The following is a 14,975-nucleotide window of genomic DNA, read 5'->3' as shown; positions in this document are numbered from 1 at the left end:
AGCTTTTAGTTCCTCACTCTTAAATTATAATGGAGAGCCAAGGATCACCAGTTGTTTGACAATAGTCATCATGAGGAGGAGACCAAAATAAACTCATAGGAAAAAGAGCACAAAGGAGACAGAGCTAATCCAGGGAACAGAACTTCAAATAAAGTACAATATTCATGAAGAAAAGAGAAAAGGTGTGGACAAGAAAAAAGTTTTGGACAAGAAAAGCCAGAGGACCAAAAATGGCCCTTGGAACTTAAAGTAACCAAAATAAAATGTTCTGATACAAAGGTGTGGTGTTTGTCACATATATCTACAACTTCTTGGATATTTCTTGAAGAAAGAGAGCTTTTTTCCCCTTCCTTTGAGTGTGGGCTTCATTTAGTGACTCTCTTTAAACAAACAGAATAAGGTGGAAGTGATAGTCACTTCTGAGACTAGGTCATAAAAAGGCATTGTGGCTTCCTTCTCTCTTGGATCATATGCTCTGAAGTTAGTTAACATGTGAGAACACTGAAGCAGCTTATGGAGAGGCCCATGTGGTGTGAAACAGGTGTCTTTTCAACAGTCAGAGAAGAACGGAGGCCTCCAGCCATCAGATGACTGAAACTCCTGCTAACATCCTGTTTTCAACCACATAAGAAACACTGAGCCAGAACTACCTAGCTAAGCTGTTCCTTGGATTCTTGATTCACAGAAACTGTGAGGTAATAAATGTTTTTTTAAGCCTTTGTTTTAGGATACTTTGTTACACAGCAATCAATAATTAACCCAGAAAATCTGAAGATACAGTTGGGCAATCTCCCAAAGAATGTCTTTTTAAAAACCCAAAGAAAATAAAGAGAAATATTAGTTAAGTTAGAGGATCATCTCAGGCTTTGTAGCTGACAAAACAGAAGTTTTTTTTTTTTTTTAAAGATTTTATTATTTGCCAGAGAGAGAAAGAGATAGCAACAGAAAGAGCACAAACAGAGGGGGCAGCAGGTAGAGGGAAAAGCAGGCTCCCTGCTGAGGAAGGAGCCTGAGGTGGGACTTGATCCCAGGACCCTGATATCATGACCTGAGCAGAAGGCAGACGTTTAACCGACTGAGCCACACAGGTATCCCTAAAACAGAAATTCCAAAAAGACAAGAGAGAGAAAAATAGAGAATAAATTAATAAACATTAAAGGAAATTTCTCAGAAATAAAGAGCACTAATTTCCAGATTGAAAAACTTCATGCAGTACCTATTGCAATGTATGAAAAAAGACCTACAGCAAATTCCATCATTAAAAAATTTCAGAACATCGGGGCGCCTGGGTGGCTCAGTGGGTTAAAGCCTCTGCCTTCGGCTCAGGTCAGGATCCCAGCGTCCTGGGATCGAGCCCCACATCGGGCTCTCTGCTCAGCAGGGAGCCTGCTTCCTCCTCTCTCTCTGCTTACTTGTAATCTCTGTCTGTCAAATAAATAAATAAAATCTTAAAAAAAAATTTCAGAACATCAAGGAACAACAAAAAACTAGAAGCTTTCAGAGAGAAATAAGTCACATATGAAAAAATTCAACTGGAAGCTGGAGGACAATAAAGACATACCTTCAAAATTCTCAGAAAATGAGAATTTTCAACTTAGAATTTCACAACTGGAAAAACTGACAATCAAGTGTGAGGGTAGAGTAAAACCATTTTGACTCCTCTACATTCTTAGAAAGTTATTCAAAGGATAACCATTTTGACTCCTCTACATTCTTAGAAAGTTATTCAAAGGATAACCATTTTGACTCCTCTACATTCTTAGAAAGTTATTCAAGGATATATTCCAGGAAAGGGAGGGAGTAAACCAAGAAAGAAAACATGGTTCCAGGAAATAGGAAATAAAACCTTGGAGAGAGGCAAAAGCAAATTCTATGGACAAGAGCTATTCCCCAGGCTTAGAGAGTGAACAGTCTAGACGGAGTAGGTGAGCGGCAGTTAGGAACAAAAATAGAATGAATTTATTGTTTTGAGGGATTGAAAAAAATATATTGGGCATTTGACAGAGCTGTTGAAATATTTGGGGAAAAAATAATAATAAATATATCAAGGGGTAATTGGGTGGCTCAGTTGGTTGAGCGACTGCCTTCCCCCTGGGGTTATGGTCCCGGAGTCCCAGGATAAAGACCTGCATCAGGCTCCCAGCTCCCTCTGACCTTCTCCCCTCTCATGCTGTCTCTCACACAGGCTCTCTCTCTCTCTCTCTCTCTCTCTCAAATAATAAATATATCAAGAACCAAGCAAATGAAAAATGGTGGCAATTCCTAACTCTAGGGGTAAGCAAAAGGTTGAACAAAAGTTATCATAATGACATTATTTGGCCTAGCAGTGAACAATTTTTAAAAAGGATTTTATCTATTTATTTTAGAGAGAGAGGCAGAGAATCTCAAGCAGAGTCCACATTGAACGTGGAGCCCAATACTGGGCTTGATTTCATGACCCCGAGATCATGACCTGAGCTAAAACAAAGAGTCAGAAACTTAACTGACTGAGCTACCCAGGTGCCTCATCAGTGAACAGTTTTTAGCACTACAAGACTTGATTTATATTCATGTTTTATTGCTGCATCACAGACTTAGTGGCTTGAAACATTATTACCTCACAGTTTTGTTAAGTCAGAATTCTGGGAAGGTTTGATTGGGTCCTATGCTCAGTCTCCTAATGCTGAAATTAAGGTACTGGTCTGGGTGGGGGTCTTATGTGGAGGGTCTAAAGAAGAATCTATTTTCAGGCTTACTCAGGTTGTTGGCAGAATTCCGTTTCTTCCAGTTATAGGGCTGAGCCCTTGTTGGCTGTCAGCCAGGCCACTCTCAGCTCCTAAATGCCACCCACATTCTTTGGCATGTGGCCCCCTCCATCTTCAAAGCCAGCAATGATGTGTTAAATTCCACTCATGCTTCCAATCTCTGAATTCTTCTTTTGGGCTAGCTGGAGAAAACACTGCTTTTAAAGGGCTTATGTAATTAGATTAGGCCCACTCAGATAATCTCCCTTTCTCCATATAAAGTAACGATCAAGGAGCGTGGTATCCGTAATATTCAGAGGTTCTACATACGTCCAAAGATGGAGGGGATCATATAGAGGCAAAGTTCACTGTGGGTCATTCTTAGAATTTTGCCTACCACAAACCTAAAACTATGATATGACTAAAATCAGGGTGGGAGAGGAGAAGCACAGGGTATGGCATAAGAAAACTAAATTCTTTAGGGCACCTGAGTAGCTCAGTTGGTTAAGTGTCTGCCTTTGGCTCAGGTCATGATGGGATTGAGCTCAGGAAGGCAATATATAATGGCCAAAAATGGATAAATCAATACATATCATATTAGCATTTTCCTTAGAAGTAGGAAGGTTAAGTACCAAAGAAATAACTATAAAGTCTCTGTACTGTGGAGGTGAAAGGACTGGGGTAGAGGACTCGTTTTCCTTATAGACTCTTAAGCATTATTACATTTAATATTGCTTTGAAAAGGAATTACAAAGATTACTCTTTTTTAAAGATTTATTTATTTTAGAGAGAGAGAAAAAGCGTGTACACATGTCCAGGAAAGAGGCAGAGGAGGAGGGAAAGGGAGAAGCGGACTCTTGTGCTGAGCACAGAGCCCAATGTGGGGCTCGATCCCATGACCCCGCGACCACCACCTGAGCCAAAACCAAGAGTCAGATGCTTAGCCAACTGAGCCACCCAGGTGCCCCAAGAATTACATAGAAAACTTTAAATTTTTCTGATTATACGTGAGGAAGATAACTAAAAGTTTTGAAAAATACAAAAATCATAAAATAAAATAAGTTTGCTTTGCAAATGGTTGACTCCACTTTAAACAGACCCAAATGGAAATTATACATGATTCACTATGGGGGCAAACAAGGCCATGGCACTCATCAACAGACACATTTTCAAAGATGTGGAATTGGCACCATATCAAAAAAATTGGCGAATCTACAGTTACATGCATTAAGTGAAACTAAAATGTATAAAGTGTGTATCTTTTCTTGATTTCTCAATTTACAATATAATCTTTGACCAACTATTTGTGTAAGAGTCTACAGTCCAACTGACTCTTGAACAACATAGTTTTGAACTTCATGGGACACAGAAAATTTGAAGATACAGTTGGGCAATCTCCCAAAGAATGCCTTTTTGTTTTTTAAAATAAAAACAAAATTTTAAAATAAAACAAAACTTTTTGTTTTGTCAGAGGGAGAGAGGGAGAAGCAGGCTCCCCACTGAGCAAGGAGTCCAATGTGGGACTCCTTGCCATGACCCTGGGATCCTGACCTGAGCAAAGGCAGACACTTAACTGACAGAGCCACTGAGGTGTCCCTACATGGATGTTTTTAATACACTACAACAAAAGAAAATTAAATATTATAAATGTAATTTCTCTTAGGATTTCCAAAAATTTTTTTAAAGATTTTATTTCAGAGAGGGAGGGAGTCAGAGCACGAATGGTGGGGAGAGGTAGAGGAAGAGGGAGAAGCAGAATTGCTGCTGAGTGGGGAGCCTGACACAGGGCTCAATCCCAGGATCCGGAAATCATGACCTGAATTGAAGTCAGCTGCTTAACTGACTGAGCCACCTAGGTGCCTGCTCTATTCTCTTTTCTCCACCTTTACTGTAAGAACACAATATATAATAAATATACAAAATAGGTATTAATTGGACAACCTATGCTCTCGTTAAAACTTCTGGTCAACAGGTTATTAGTAGCTAAGTTTTGGGAAATCAATAGTTATATGCAGATTCTTGATTTTGTCGGGGGGTGCCAGTGCCCCAACCCCTGCATTGTTCAAGGGTCAACTGTAATTATATTCAACTTGCATTATATAGCACTTAATTAATTTATCTGAACTTGCTAGCTTGTTATCTATTAGCAGGTTTATACCAGGGATCTGTAGTTGGTAGTCTCAAGTTCATGGGTGTTGATTAGGTTAGCCACACTCCAGGGTCAGATGGACCATATTTAGTTCAAGACGCCTCCTGGAAAGATGGAATCAGGTACTAGTTGCCTTGTCAAACGGTGGTTTCACTAAATTCTTGTCCCAGAAGTGAAACTTCCTAGTTTTCTATGGAGCAATAAGATGTGGATAAACTTCTACCCCTGGTTTCACCAACAACTCCAGCAAAGTTTGAGTTTTAAGCACTGAAAACACCAAACTATTGTTTTGATATCTGCATGCAGCAGACCATGTGATAATGACTCTGTGATGTGTGCATACGTGTATATGAGAGAGACTAAAAGAGAGGAGGAGGAACCCACCCAGTTCTTTGCCCCATGCTTGCAGAATACCACTCTAAGGCTAGAGAATTTTGACTTTCTAGGGAAGTTGTCCAGGAGTATGAGAGAAAGTTACAAAGCACTGACTCCATGGAAGAGTTCCCAAGTCAACAACTCTGCCCATTAGCTGAGCAAAAAGTTACCACTCATTCAGCTCCAGTGAATGGTGGGCTCCTGGGAATCTTGAGAACCACCTATTAGGGAATAGTGAACAACTTTACATAAAGCCCACCTGACATTCAAATTCAGGGTTTAGGAGTTAACAGATTTTCCGAGAAAGGCTGATCATCAGTCACTTGTATAGTGGCCCATCACAGCAAAGATCTGTATCATTTGTTCCCATTACTGTTTAAAAATGAGCACAAGCAATATGTGTTTGAAAATTTGGAGTCAAATTCTGGCTCTATCACTGACCTTGTGTAAGTAAGTTAACCTGTTTGAGCCTCAGTTTCCTTATTGGTAAAAAGGGACTAGTAATACCTACCTCACAGACATGTTGAGAATGAAATGGAATCATGCATGTGGAATGTTCAGCACAATGCCTGGCATACAGTACATACTAAATAGATAGCTTCATATTATTAAGTTTTTTGAACCAACAAAATTTTGGATTTTTAAATAGAAGTTAGCAAGTGGACCTCCTCTGTCTAAATCTTGAGGTAAGCAGAGAGTATAAAATTGACAGGGGAGGAGGAACAATGTAGGGGTGACAAATTTGATGTCTTGGGGGAACAATGTAGGGGTGACAAATTTGATGTCTTCCTTCTAACCTTACATCTTAGGCCAATTGTTTGGCCAAACCTCCAGTTTCTAATAGTCTGCCAGTGTTATGAAAAACATTGGGCCAGCAGATGATAACAGCATACTTTCCTATTACCACTATCGTTTTATTTTAAAAAAAAAATATGTACATGCAAGTGAGTATAAGGGGGGGAGGGGCAGAGAATCTCAAGCAGACTCTTTGCTGAGCACAGAGCCCAATATGGGGCTTGATCTTAAGACCCTGAGATCATGACCTGAGCTGAAATCAGGAGTTGGGTGCTCAACCTTCTAAGCCACCCAGGTGCCCCTATTACCCCATAGTTTTGTAAAGCCAAGTCTTTCTCTCTGCCTAGCCTATGGCAAAATTAATTAGAAATGAAACTCAGACCTCTTTGGATTGGTACATGGTTTTGTTTACTAGTTTAGGTAGCAAACTGGGTAGGAAAAACCCATGCTTGGTGCTTAGTTCTCTTATAGTGAGAAGTCCCATTTAGTAGGGGCAGGCAGGGTTGGAGCAGCCAGCAGAGGCCTAGTCTTGGAATAAGGAAGATTTATGGAGTAGGCCAGGTTTGTTTCTCTCAGAGAAGGTGAAGAGCTCCTTATTTGGAGACAATAGCAGCCCATGGCATAATGCTGGGATGGGTGGCGACCAGCGGGGGAGGGCAGGTGTGGGGCTATTAAGGGATTTGTAGGGTCCACCAGTGGGACCCTTTGTACAAACCTTACCTGAAAGCTGCATATGTAAAACAGCTGCTTTGTTGTCATTAGAAAAAGGATATATTGTACCTAATAGAGTTTTATACTAGTCTCTCTCAATCTTTGTGTTTTATACTTACCAGTCACCCCCTACCTTCACCCCAATAAAACTTTGCTTTAGTACCTGCCAACACTTAATTTCCTTCACTTATGTTCTCCATTCTGTCTGAAATACCCTTTCTCCTCCATTTCTGTGCTTTCAAACAATTTATCTTTTGTTTTTACTTTATTTGTCAGAGAGAGAGCACAAGCAGGGGGAGTGGCAGGCAGAGTAGGCAGGGGGAGAAGCAGGCCCCCTGCTCGCAGGCTCCCTGCTGAGCAGGGAGCCTGATGTGGGATTCCATCCCAGGACCCCAGGATCATGACCTGAGCCAAAAGCAGACACTTAACTGACTGAGCCACCCAGGTGTCCCTCAGACAATTTATCTTTTAAGACCTTAACCAATCGTCACATCTCCTCCAAAGCCTCCTCTAACTTCCTGTTTTAGTCATTCAAATATCATTTATTGATTTACTTACCTACAAGTACTTATTAAATCTCTATGTTTTGGAACATTAGAGCATTATGTATTACGTATTGCTAGGCATTGTGGGATAATATAATCAGATATTTACCATTGTCCATTAAAAATCCTTCAGTTGTTCCCTATAAAATTAAAATGCTTAGCATGGATAACAGCATCCTCAATTTCCTGGCCCCTGCCAAGTTTATAAGGCTTACTTCCCAATACCTGTCTTTACACTTTATCTGTACCCAAGGACTTAAGAGTTCAGTGAATATGGCTCTCTCAACTCTCTGTTCCTTTGTCTGTGCAATATTCTCTTTTGGTCTACTTGGCAAATTCCCATCATCCTGGCAGCATTCTGTGTGAAGTCTTTCCTAAAGGATTCTCCTGTGCTCATTCAAATCCAATAACATCAGGTACTTCCTCTTTTGTGGTCCCACAGTATTCCATATTTAATTTATTCATACATTATACTGCAAATTTTTTGTTTGCATATTTATCTTTATGGCCACTTTATAGCAGAGACCTTATCCTATCTGTCCCCAATCACCAACAGGAAGCCTGGCACAAAACTGTTTTTAGTAAATGTTAACTAAATGAGCAAATGGATAATAATGAACGTTTATTCAGTTGAACAAGTTGAATGTCTTAATAAGGATATTAAATGACAGAAGAGGGAAACTCAATGGATAATCTCTGTACTCCGTAAATTTTAGCTGGTGACTGGTGTAATTATTAATTATGGGTGATAAAGCTCTAACTCAAGGTAGAAAAAGAAATGGTCAAGAAGAAGCTCTTCTAAGCCTCTACCCAAATTCCCCTTACTTGTTTCTTCAGTTGTGTCCCTTTTCTTTTCCCGAAAGGAGTTTTGATATCCCAATAGATATAGGTTGAAGAAGGCCATCTCAGGTCCTCCCTGTCATCCTCTGGAATGTTCAGGCTGGAGCACTGGAGTCTGTTTGGTAACCATGACAATGCCCTATGAATTACTATGACTAACACTCCCTTTACCTAAGGAGACACAGGATTTATGGGTTCACAGTAGAGCTGGAGTGGGACTGGGCTAAGTAACTTCAGAAAAATGAAGGAATCAAGAGCCAGTTACCCTTTTTTTCTTGCACCAGTCTTTTTTATACTGTAAGTTTCAGAAGGCAGTGAATAGAAAGAGCACTGACTTGGGCTCACATATTACTTTTGCCATACCCTCAGTATCTGAGTTTGAATAGGTTAAGCCTCTGTTTATTTTAATAAATGGCAATGGTATCTATCTCAGAGTTATGAGAATTAAATGATAATGTATGCAAATTTCCTTAGCATAGTGTTCAGTATATAATGGAAACAAACAGTATTTAAATGTGAATATGGTACTTCTGATGAGTCTTTACATTATTTCAAGCAGTGGTGTGCTGAACCAGTTCATACTGATTTTTGAGCTGCCTCTTAAATTTTCGGGAGTTTTACAAGATGGTTGATTAAAATTATCAAAACTTACAATTAAATAAATTGAAAAGTAAAGGTAGTAAATACTAAAAACTCATCTCTTCCTAATTATTTTACTATTATTTATGCTCATGAAATTTTATCTATTGTATGTGTACATTCTGTTATTTTTATTCTTTTTTCTGTTTGCTTTTCAGTTTGGGAAGTTGCTGTTGACATATCTTCAAACTCACTGTTTCTTTCCTTGGTTGTGTCCAGTGTATTGATAAGCCCATCAAAGGCATTCATTTCCTTTACAGTTTTTTTTTGTTTGTTTGTTTTTGTTTTTTTTAAAGTAAGCTCTAGGCCCAACATGGGGCTTGAACTCATGAGATCAAGATCAAGAGTCACACATTCTAGTGACTGAGCCAGCCAGGCACCCCTGTTACAGTTTTTTATTTTTATTCCCAACATTTCCTTTTGACTCTTAGTTTTCATTTCCATGCTTCATTACTCACCTCTTCTTGCATGTTGTCCACTTTTTCCATTAGCGTCCTTAGCATATTAATCAGTTAAATTCCCATTTTGACAATTCAAAAATTTCTGCCATATATGACTCTGGTTCTGATACTTGCTTTGTCTTGAGACTGCATTTTTTTGTCTTTTAGCATTATATATATATATTTATATATTATTTTTTTGTATAAAGTTACACATGATACACTGAGTAAAAGGAATGGATGTTTTACATTTATCTGTTTGGGAGTTCAGGTGCTATTTCCTGTTTGTAATGGCTGTAGGTATCACAGGCTAAAATTTCCTCTGATGTCTTTGTCTCCCCTGTTGTCTTTGGGTTTCCTTTCAGACTCCTTCTTAAATAGGGTCTGAGTCTGTAGTTCTTTTGTTATAATCACCTGCTATTATATAGGAGACCTACTGATGTGTTGGTAAGGGGGGGGGCGGGTGACGAAAGTGCTTTATAATCCTATCAGGTCTTAGTTTTTTAGTGAGCTTGTGTCCCCTCCGGACTGTGACCTTCACAAATGCTAGAGTTGGTTATTTTGCTTTTCCTGTATTGGTTAGGTTCTGTTAAATAGCTTCCACTGAGGACAGGCCTTTGTTAAGGACAACTGAATGCTCTGGGTCTATTTCCAAGTAGCTCTTTTTTCCCTTTCCCTTCCAGAAGGACAAGGGGATTTTTCTCCAAGTAAGAACTATGGGGCTCCTGGAAGTAAAACTCATGAAGTGCAGGGGCCCTCAAGAGGTTTTGTTTCAAGAGGTTTTGTTTTGTTTTTAAATATTTTATTTATTTATTTGACAGAGAGACAGAGTACAAGCAGGGGAAGCAGGCTCCCCACAGAGCCCAATGTGGGTCTTAATCCCAGGACCCTGGGATCATGACCCCAGCCGAAGGCAGAGGCTTAACTGACTGAGTCCCCCAGGTGCACCTCTGTTGGTTGTTGTTGTTGTTGTTTCCAAGTCTCTCAACCTAGGCCAAGTTCAGTCTCCACCCATTAGGCAACTGCCCTTCATGTATACCTACCAGTTGCTGGTTTCAATAATAGTTTTGGTCTCAATAAGCTGTGGGTCTCTGTTCTGCCTTTTCTGATTCTGCCTGTTTCTCCAGTTTTTGTGGTGGAGGTTTACCCTGTCCCCTTAATGCTCTGCTTAAAATCTGATAAGGGTTGTTGATTTTCAGTTTATACAGGTTTTGTTGTTGTTGTTGCTGTTATAAAAATAGAAGTAATGACTTCCAAGCTCTCTACATATCAGACTGGAAACGAGAAGTCCCTGTCTATAGTATCTATATGGCGGAAATACTATGTGATGGTATGTTCATCTCATCCCAAGTCCATGCTCTGTGATGTCATGTTGGTAGCTTGAAACTGGCCACAATGGGAGAATTTAGACTACAGAAATGGTAAATGCTGCAAACAAAAGCTTGATTTATTTTGACTAGACTTAAGTGATAGTATGTAAATAATGTAGATTAAGTTTAAAAATACATCATGTCTATGCCCATTACATCGTCAAGAGCACAAAGAATTGAAAGGTTCTTCCAGTTTCAAAAACGATTATCCAATTCAGCAAATATGTTTGCTCAAGTCACTGACAAATAAGTGAAGTTCCAACATAAGTCTCATTGTCTCATTTTTTGGGGGCGGAGAAGAGGGAGAGGGAGAGAGAATCTTGAGCAGGTTCCATGCTGGGCCCCTTATTTCACTTTTACCTTACTGATTAATGCAAATTAAAATGTCAACAAACAGTCAAAACTATTCTCATTTGCTGGGGTGCCTGGGTAGCTCAGTCAGTTAGGCATCTGACTCTTAATTTTGGCCCAGGTCATGGCATCATCTCAGGGTCTTGAGATTGAGCTCTGCATGGGGCTGTATGCTCAGTAGGGAATCTGCTTGGGATTCTCTCCCTCTCTCTCTCTCTCCCCCTTCTCCTCCCTCATTTGTATGTGTGCTTGCTCTCCCTCTCTCAAATAAATAAATAAACCTTTGGAAAAAAAAACCCTATTCTCATTTGTCCAATGTAATCACAGGTTGGTTCTTGAATCAAGAAGTTGGCAAAATTGAGTGAAAGCATTCTGTGAGAATCAACTGGCTATAGTAAATTTATAATAAAGATCATATATTGTATTTTTTATAAATGTGTGCTACACATTCATATTCATGTTTGAACTTATGTATGTATACATACACATACAAGTATTTTCTGGATAGCTGGTTGGTCATAATTTACCTGTATACCCATACCATGGTTGATTTCAAGCTATCATAGGACACCAACTGAATGTGGATTTGGGAATCGTTACAAATGGCAAACCATCTTCTCATGTTTTAATCTGGAGACTATATAAATGTTGGAAAGAAATGATTTTGACAATAAACATGTACTGAACACCTGTTGTGCCTGATGGTGTCCCATCAAGATCCAGAGATGACATTTAAGATCACACAGCTAAGGGACCCTAGGTGGCTCAGTCAGTTAAGTGTCTGCCTTAAGCTTTGGCTGTGATCTTGGGGTCCTAAAATCAAGACCCATGTCTGGTTTCCTGCTCAGTGGAGAAAGTGTCTCTGCCACTCCCCTCCCCCCTCCCTCTCTCATAATTAAATAAAATCTATTTAAAAAATCACAAGGTAGTTAAAAGAATACCTGGGAATTTTAAGGATATTAAGTGAAATAAGCCAGTCACAGAGACAAACACTATATGATTCTACTTATGTAAGAGATCTAAAGCAGTCAAACTCACAGAAACACAAAGGTTGTCAGGGCTGGGAGGAGGGGGAAATGAAGCATATAGAAATAAAGTTTCAGGGCGCCTGGGTGGCTCAGTGGGTTAAGCCACTGCCTTCGGCTCAGGTCATGATCTGAGAGTCCTGGGATCGAGTCCCACATCGGGCTCTCTGCTCAGCAGGGTACCTGCTTCCCTCTCTCTCTCTCTGCCTGCCTCTCTGTCTACTTGTGATCTCTGTCAAATAAATAAAACCTTAAAAAAAAAAGAAATAAAATTTCAGGTTTGCAAAATGAAAAAGTTGTGGAGATCTGTTACATAACAATTTGAATATGGTTGATACTATGAAACTGTACACATAGAAATAGTCAAGGGTTAAAAAAAAATAGCTGGGATTTGAATCCAGGCCTGATTAAAAACTCTTGTTTAGCAACTGTTATACTGCCTCCTACTTTCAAATATTTATCCTCTCAAACAATATTTCCTTTCTCTGAGTACATAGGTCCTGGGTCTGTATGGCAGGATAGCCACTGATTACTACCCGCATTGCCTAGAGCTTAACAGATACCAGAACTTGTTCTTGGAAAATTGATATACTCATCCAGGGCAGCAAATTCAAAACGGAGCCATCAATCCAAGAGTTTAAATGAAGGACCAGGGGCACCTGGGTGGCTCAGATGGTTAGGCGTCTGTCTTTGGCTCAGGTCATGAGCTCAGGTCATGATGCCAGGTTCCTAGGATTGAGCCCCTGGGTCAGGCTCTCTGCTCATCAGGGAGTCTGCTTCTCCCTCTCCCAGAATGCTCGCATGCTCTCTCCCAGAAAAATAAAATGTTTAAAATAAAAATGGAGAAGCAAACAAAGGTCAGAGAAATAGGCAAGAGGGTTCTGGGAGAAATAATTTTAGTTGTTTAAAAGACAATATAATTGGGACTTGGGTAGCTCAGTTAGATGTCTGCCTTTGGCTCAGGTCATCATCCCCAAGTCTGGTTTGAGCCTGCATCTGGCTCCCACAGGGAGTCTGCTTCTCCCTCTCCCTCTGCCCCTCCCCCCAGCTCATTTTTTCTCTCAAATAAGTAAATCAATCTTTAAGAGACTATAATGACTACATAATTTTAAAAAATGCTTATTCTACTAAAAGGAACACACCTGTGACATTAGTGAGATGTTTGAAATCATTATTTTTTAACATGTTATAACCTGAAATACGTCACTTAAATCTTCCTGAACCTTAATTTTTCTGGAGTAAAATGTAGCTAATGCTAATTATAGGTAGTATAGGGCAAAGGAGGGCCTGAAATGGAAGGAAATATGTCTGAGAATTAATCAGAATCAAACTGAGCGGAAGCAGCCATGTCTAAAATGGAAAAAACTCAAAATATTATGAAAGACAAAGGATTCTAATACTATCCCAATTTAATCAAGGTAAATTGTTTCAGAAAAGCAAGAATACAGTTTGCTAGAATGGCAAGAACAATGGAATTAGACCTGATTTAAAAATCAACACTTACAAGCAGTGCAGCATAGGGCAAACTACTTAATTTCCCCAAGCCCTGGCTTCTTCCTTGTAGGGTGCTGTAGCCATTTATTTGACAAATATTTATTGACTACTAGGGCCAGGACAGGACTGTATTAGGTAGGTGCCATGGATACGTCTCAATTTTAATATAATAAAGACTCTGATAATATTTACTGAATGTTTTCGATGTTCCTATTACAAAGGATTTTAATCTATTACAAAGGATTTTAATTAATTATAGCTTCATTTAGTCCTTCCCACAACCTAAAATGTAGGTACTATTGTTATCATTTACAGTTATATATAAGAGGGACAAAGAAGTTAGGTATCTTGCCCAGGATCAAACAGGTATCTTTCCCAGGCGTTTCCGCTGGGAAATTTCTTGAGAGATGACAGGAACTTTTAAGTTCTTAGGCGTGCAAGGTGGAGGTAGAAGCTTTCCACAAAGGAGCACCTTTAGTTCGCGCTCTACAGAACGGGGGTTGAAACGTTATTACCTCTTGGGGTTGTGTCTTTTAAATGAAATAGTGTATCAATAGTGTGCCTAGAACATGGTAATCACTAAACATTGTGAATTAAATTTCATTTCCTCACGTTGAATCACTGTGGCGAAGCACAAGAATTTTTTTCAAGGCTTTAAGTAAACGTTGTAAAAAGCTTTGCAAATGGGCAGTTTACACTGCTACCAACAACGTTAAGAGCTTTCTACCTGCTTTATATTACCATATACGATAGGGCCACTCTCTGATCACTTTTTTCTGTTTTTGACAGTCTCACCTGTTCTCTGTCAAGTTCGCTATCTCCCCCATTTTCTACCGTCACCTCCGCTACAAACGAAGTTCTCCAAGAAACCGCCGAGGGGCGCGTGGGCGGGCGCTTTATCCCGCCACAACAGTTGACTCGCCAATTCGTTCACCACGCGAAAGCTAAACCCGGCTCTCGCGGGAGGAAACGTGGTTTCGAGCGAGAACTTCTACCCCCTCTTTGCCCCCCCAAGGGTCACATGACTGGCGCCTGCGTCCTAGACTCAAGGTCTTTCCTGGTCACCTACTGGCTGTTAACTCAGCTACAGGTCGTAGCGAGGTTCATTCCGGATATAGACTCTTTAACTAGCCCTCCTTTGCGGAAGCCTGTCACAACCTAGCCGTCCACATTTTAGCGGAAGTTCGTCACGTCGCGGTTGCCCCCGCACAGCGGATGTGTGTCGCCGCTTAGGTGACGCTGGGAAGTGCTTGCAGCCTCCGCCGCTGGCTTCTGGTTGAAGCACTATGGAGGGAGAGAGGAAGAACAACAACAAACGGTGGTATTTTACTCGAGAACAACTGGAAAATAGCCCATCCCGTCGTTTTGGCCTGGACCCAGATAAAGAACTTTCTAATCGCCAGCAGGCAGCCAATCTGCTCCAGGACATGGGACAACGTCTTAACGTGTATCCTTGCGGCCTAGGCCTCCGGCCTTGGAGTCAGACCCAACTTGCTAGGGCTTCAAGGCCTCAGGCTT

At 40.2% G+C, this 14,975-nt stretch overlaps 2 protein-coding genes and 1 long non-coding RNA gene across 6 annotated transcripts in view; 1 reads left to right on the top strand and 2 right to left on the bottom strand.

Annotated features, from left to right (window-relative positions):
- SPMIP11 (sperm microtubule inner protein 11) overlaps window positions 1–8,257 on the bottom strand; it is a 29,232-nt gene extending 20,975 nt beyond the window's left edge. The window contains exon 1 of the mRNA XM_082741139.1: window positions 8,124–8,257. Within this exon, the coding sequence (XP_082597265.1) occupies window positions 8,124–8,202 (79 nt within the window). The 5' untranslated portion in view covers window positions 8,203–8,257. The remainder of the gene's footprint in view (window positions 1–8,123) is intronic.
- Window positions 8,258–13,653: 5,396 nt separating this feature from the next.
- Window positions 13,654–14,319, bottom strand: LOC309869682. The gene is made up of 2 exons (XR_014314318.1): window positions 14,253–14,319; window positions 13,654–13,943 (listed from the first exon to the last, which is right to left on the bottom strand). It is a non-coding gene; the product is annotated as an uncharacterized lncRNA (long non-coding RNA).
- Window positions 14,320–14,663: 344 nt separating this feature from the next.
- The window catches only part of CCNT1 (cyclin T1), a 36,806-nt gene continuing 36,494 nt past the window's right edge, over window positions 14,664–14,975 (top strand). For 3 of the 4 annotated variants that reach the window (XM_082741133.1, XM_082741134.1, XM_082741135.1), the window contains exon 1: window positions 14,730–14,904. In XM_082741133.1, the coding sequence (XP_082597259.1) occupies window positions 14,744–14,904 (161 nt within the window). In that variant the 5' untranslated portion in view covers window positions 14,730–14,743. Of the gene's footprint in view, window positions 14,905–14,975 lie in introns of all 4 variants that reach the window. The other variant, XM_082741132.1, reaches the window with a different exon arrangement.

This window comes from Mustela nivalis (genome assembly GCF_964662115.1).
Source record: "Mustela nivalis genome assembly, chromosome: 7".
Lineage (NCBI taxonomy): Eukaryota > Metazoa > Chordata > Mammalia > Carnivora > Mustelidae > Mustela > Mustela nivalis.
This window is presented reverse-complemented; position numbering and strand designations above follow the sequence as displayed.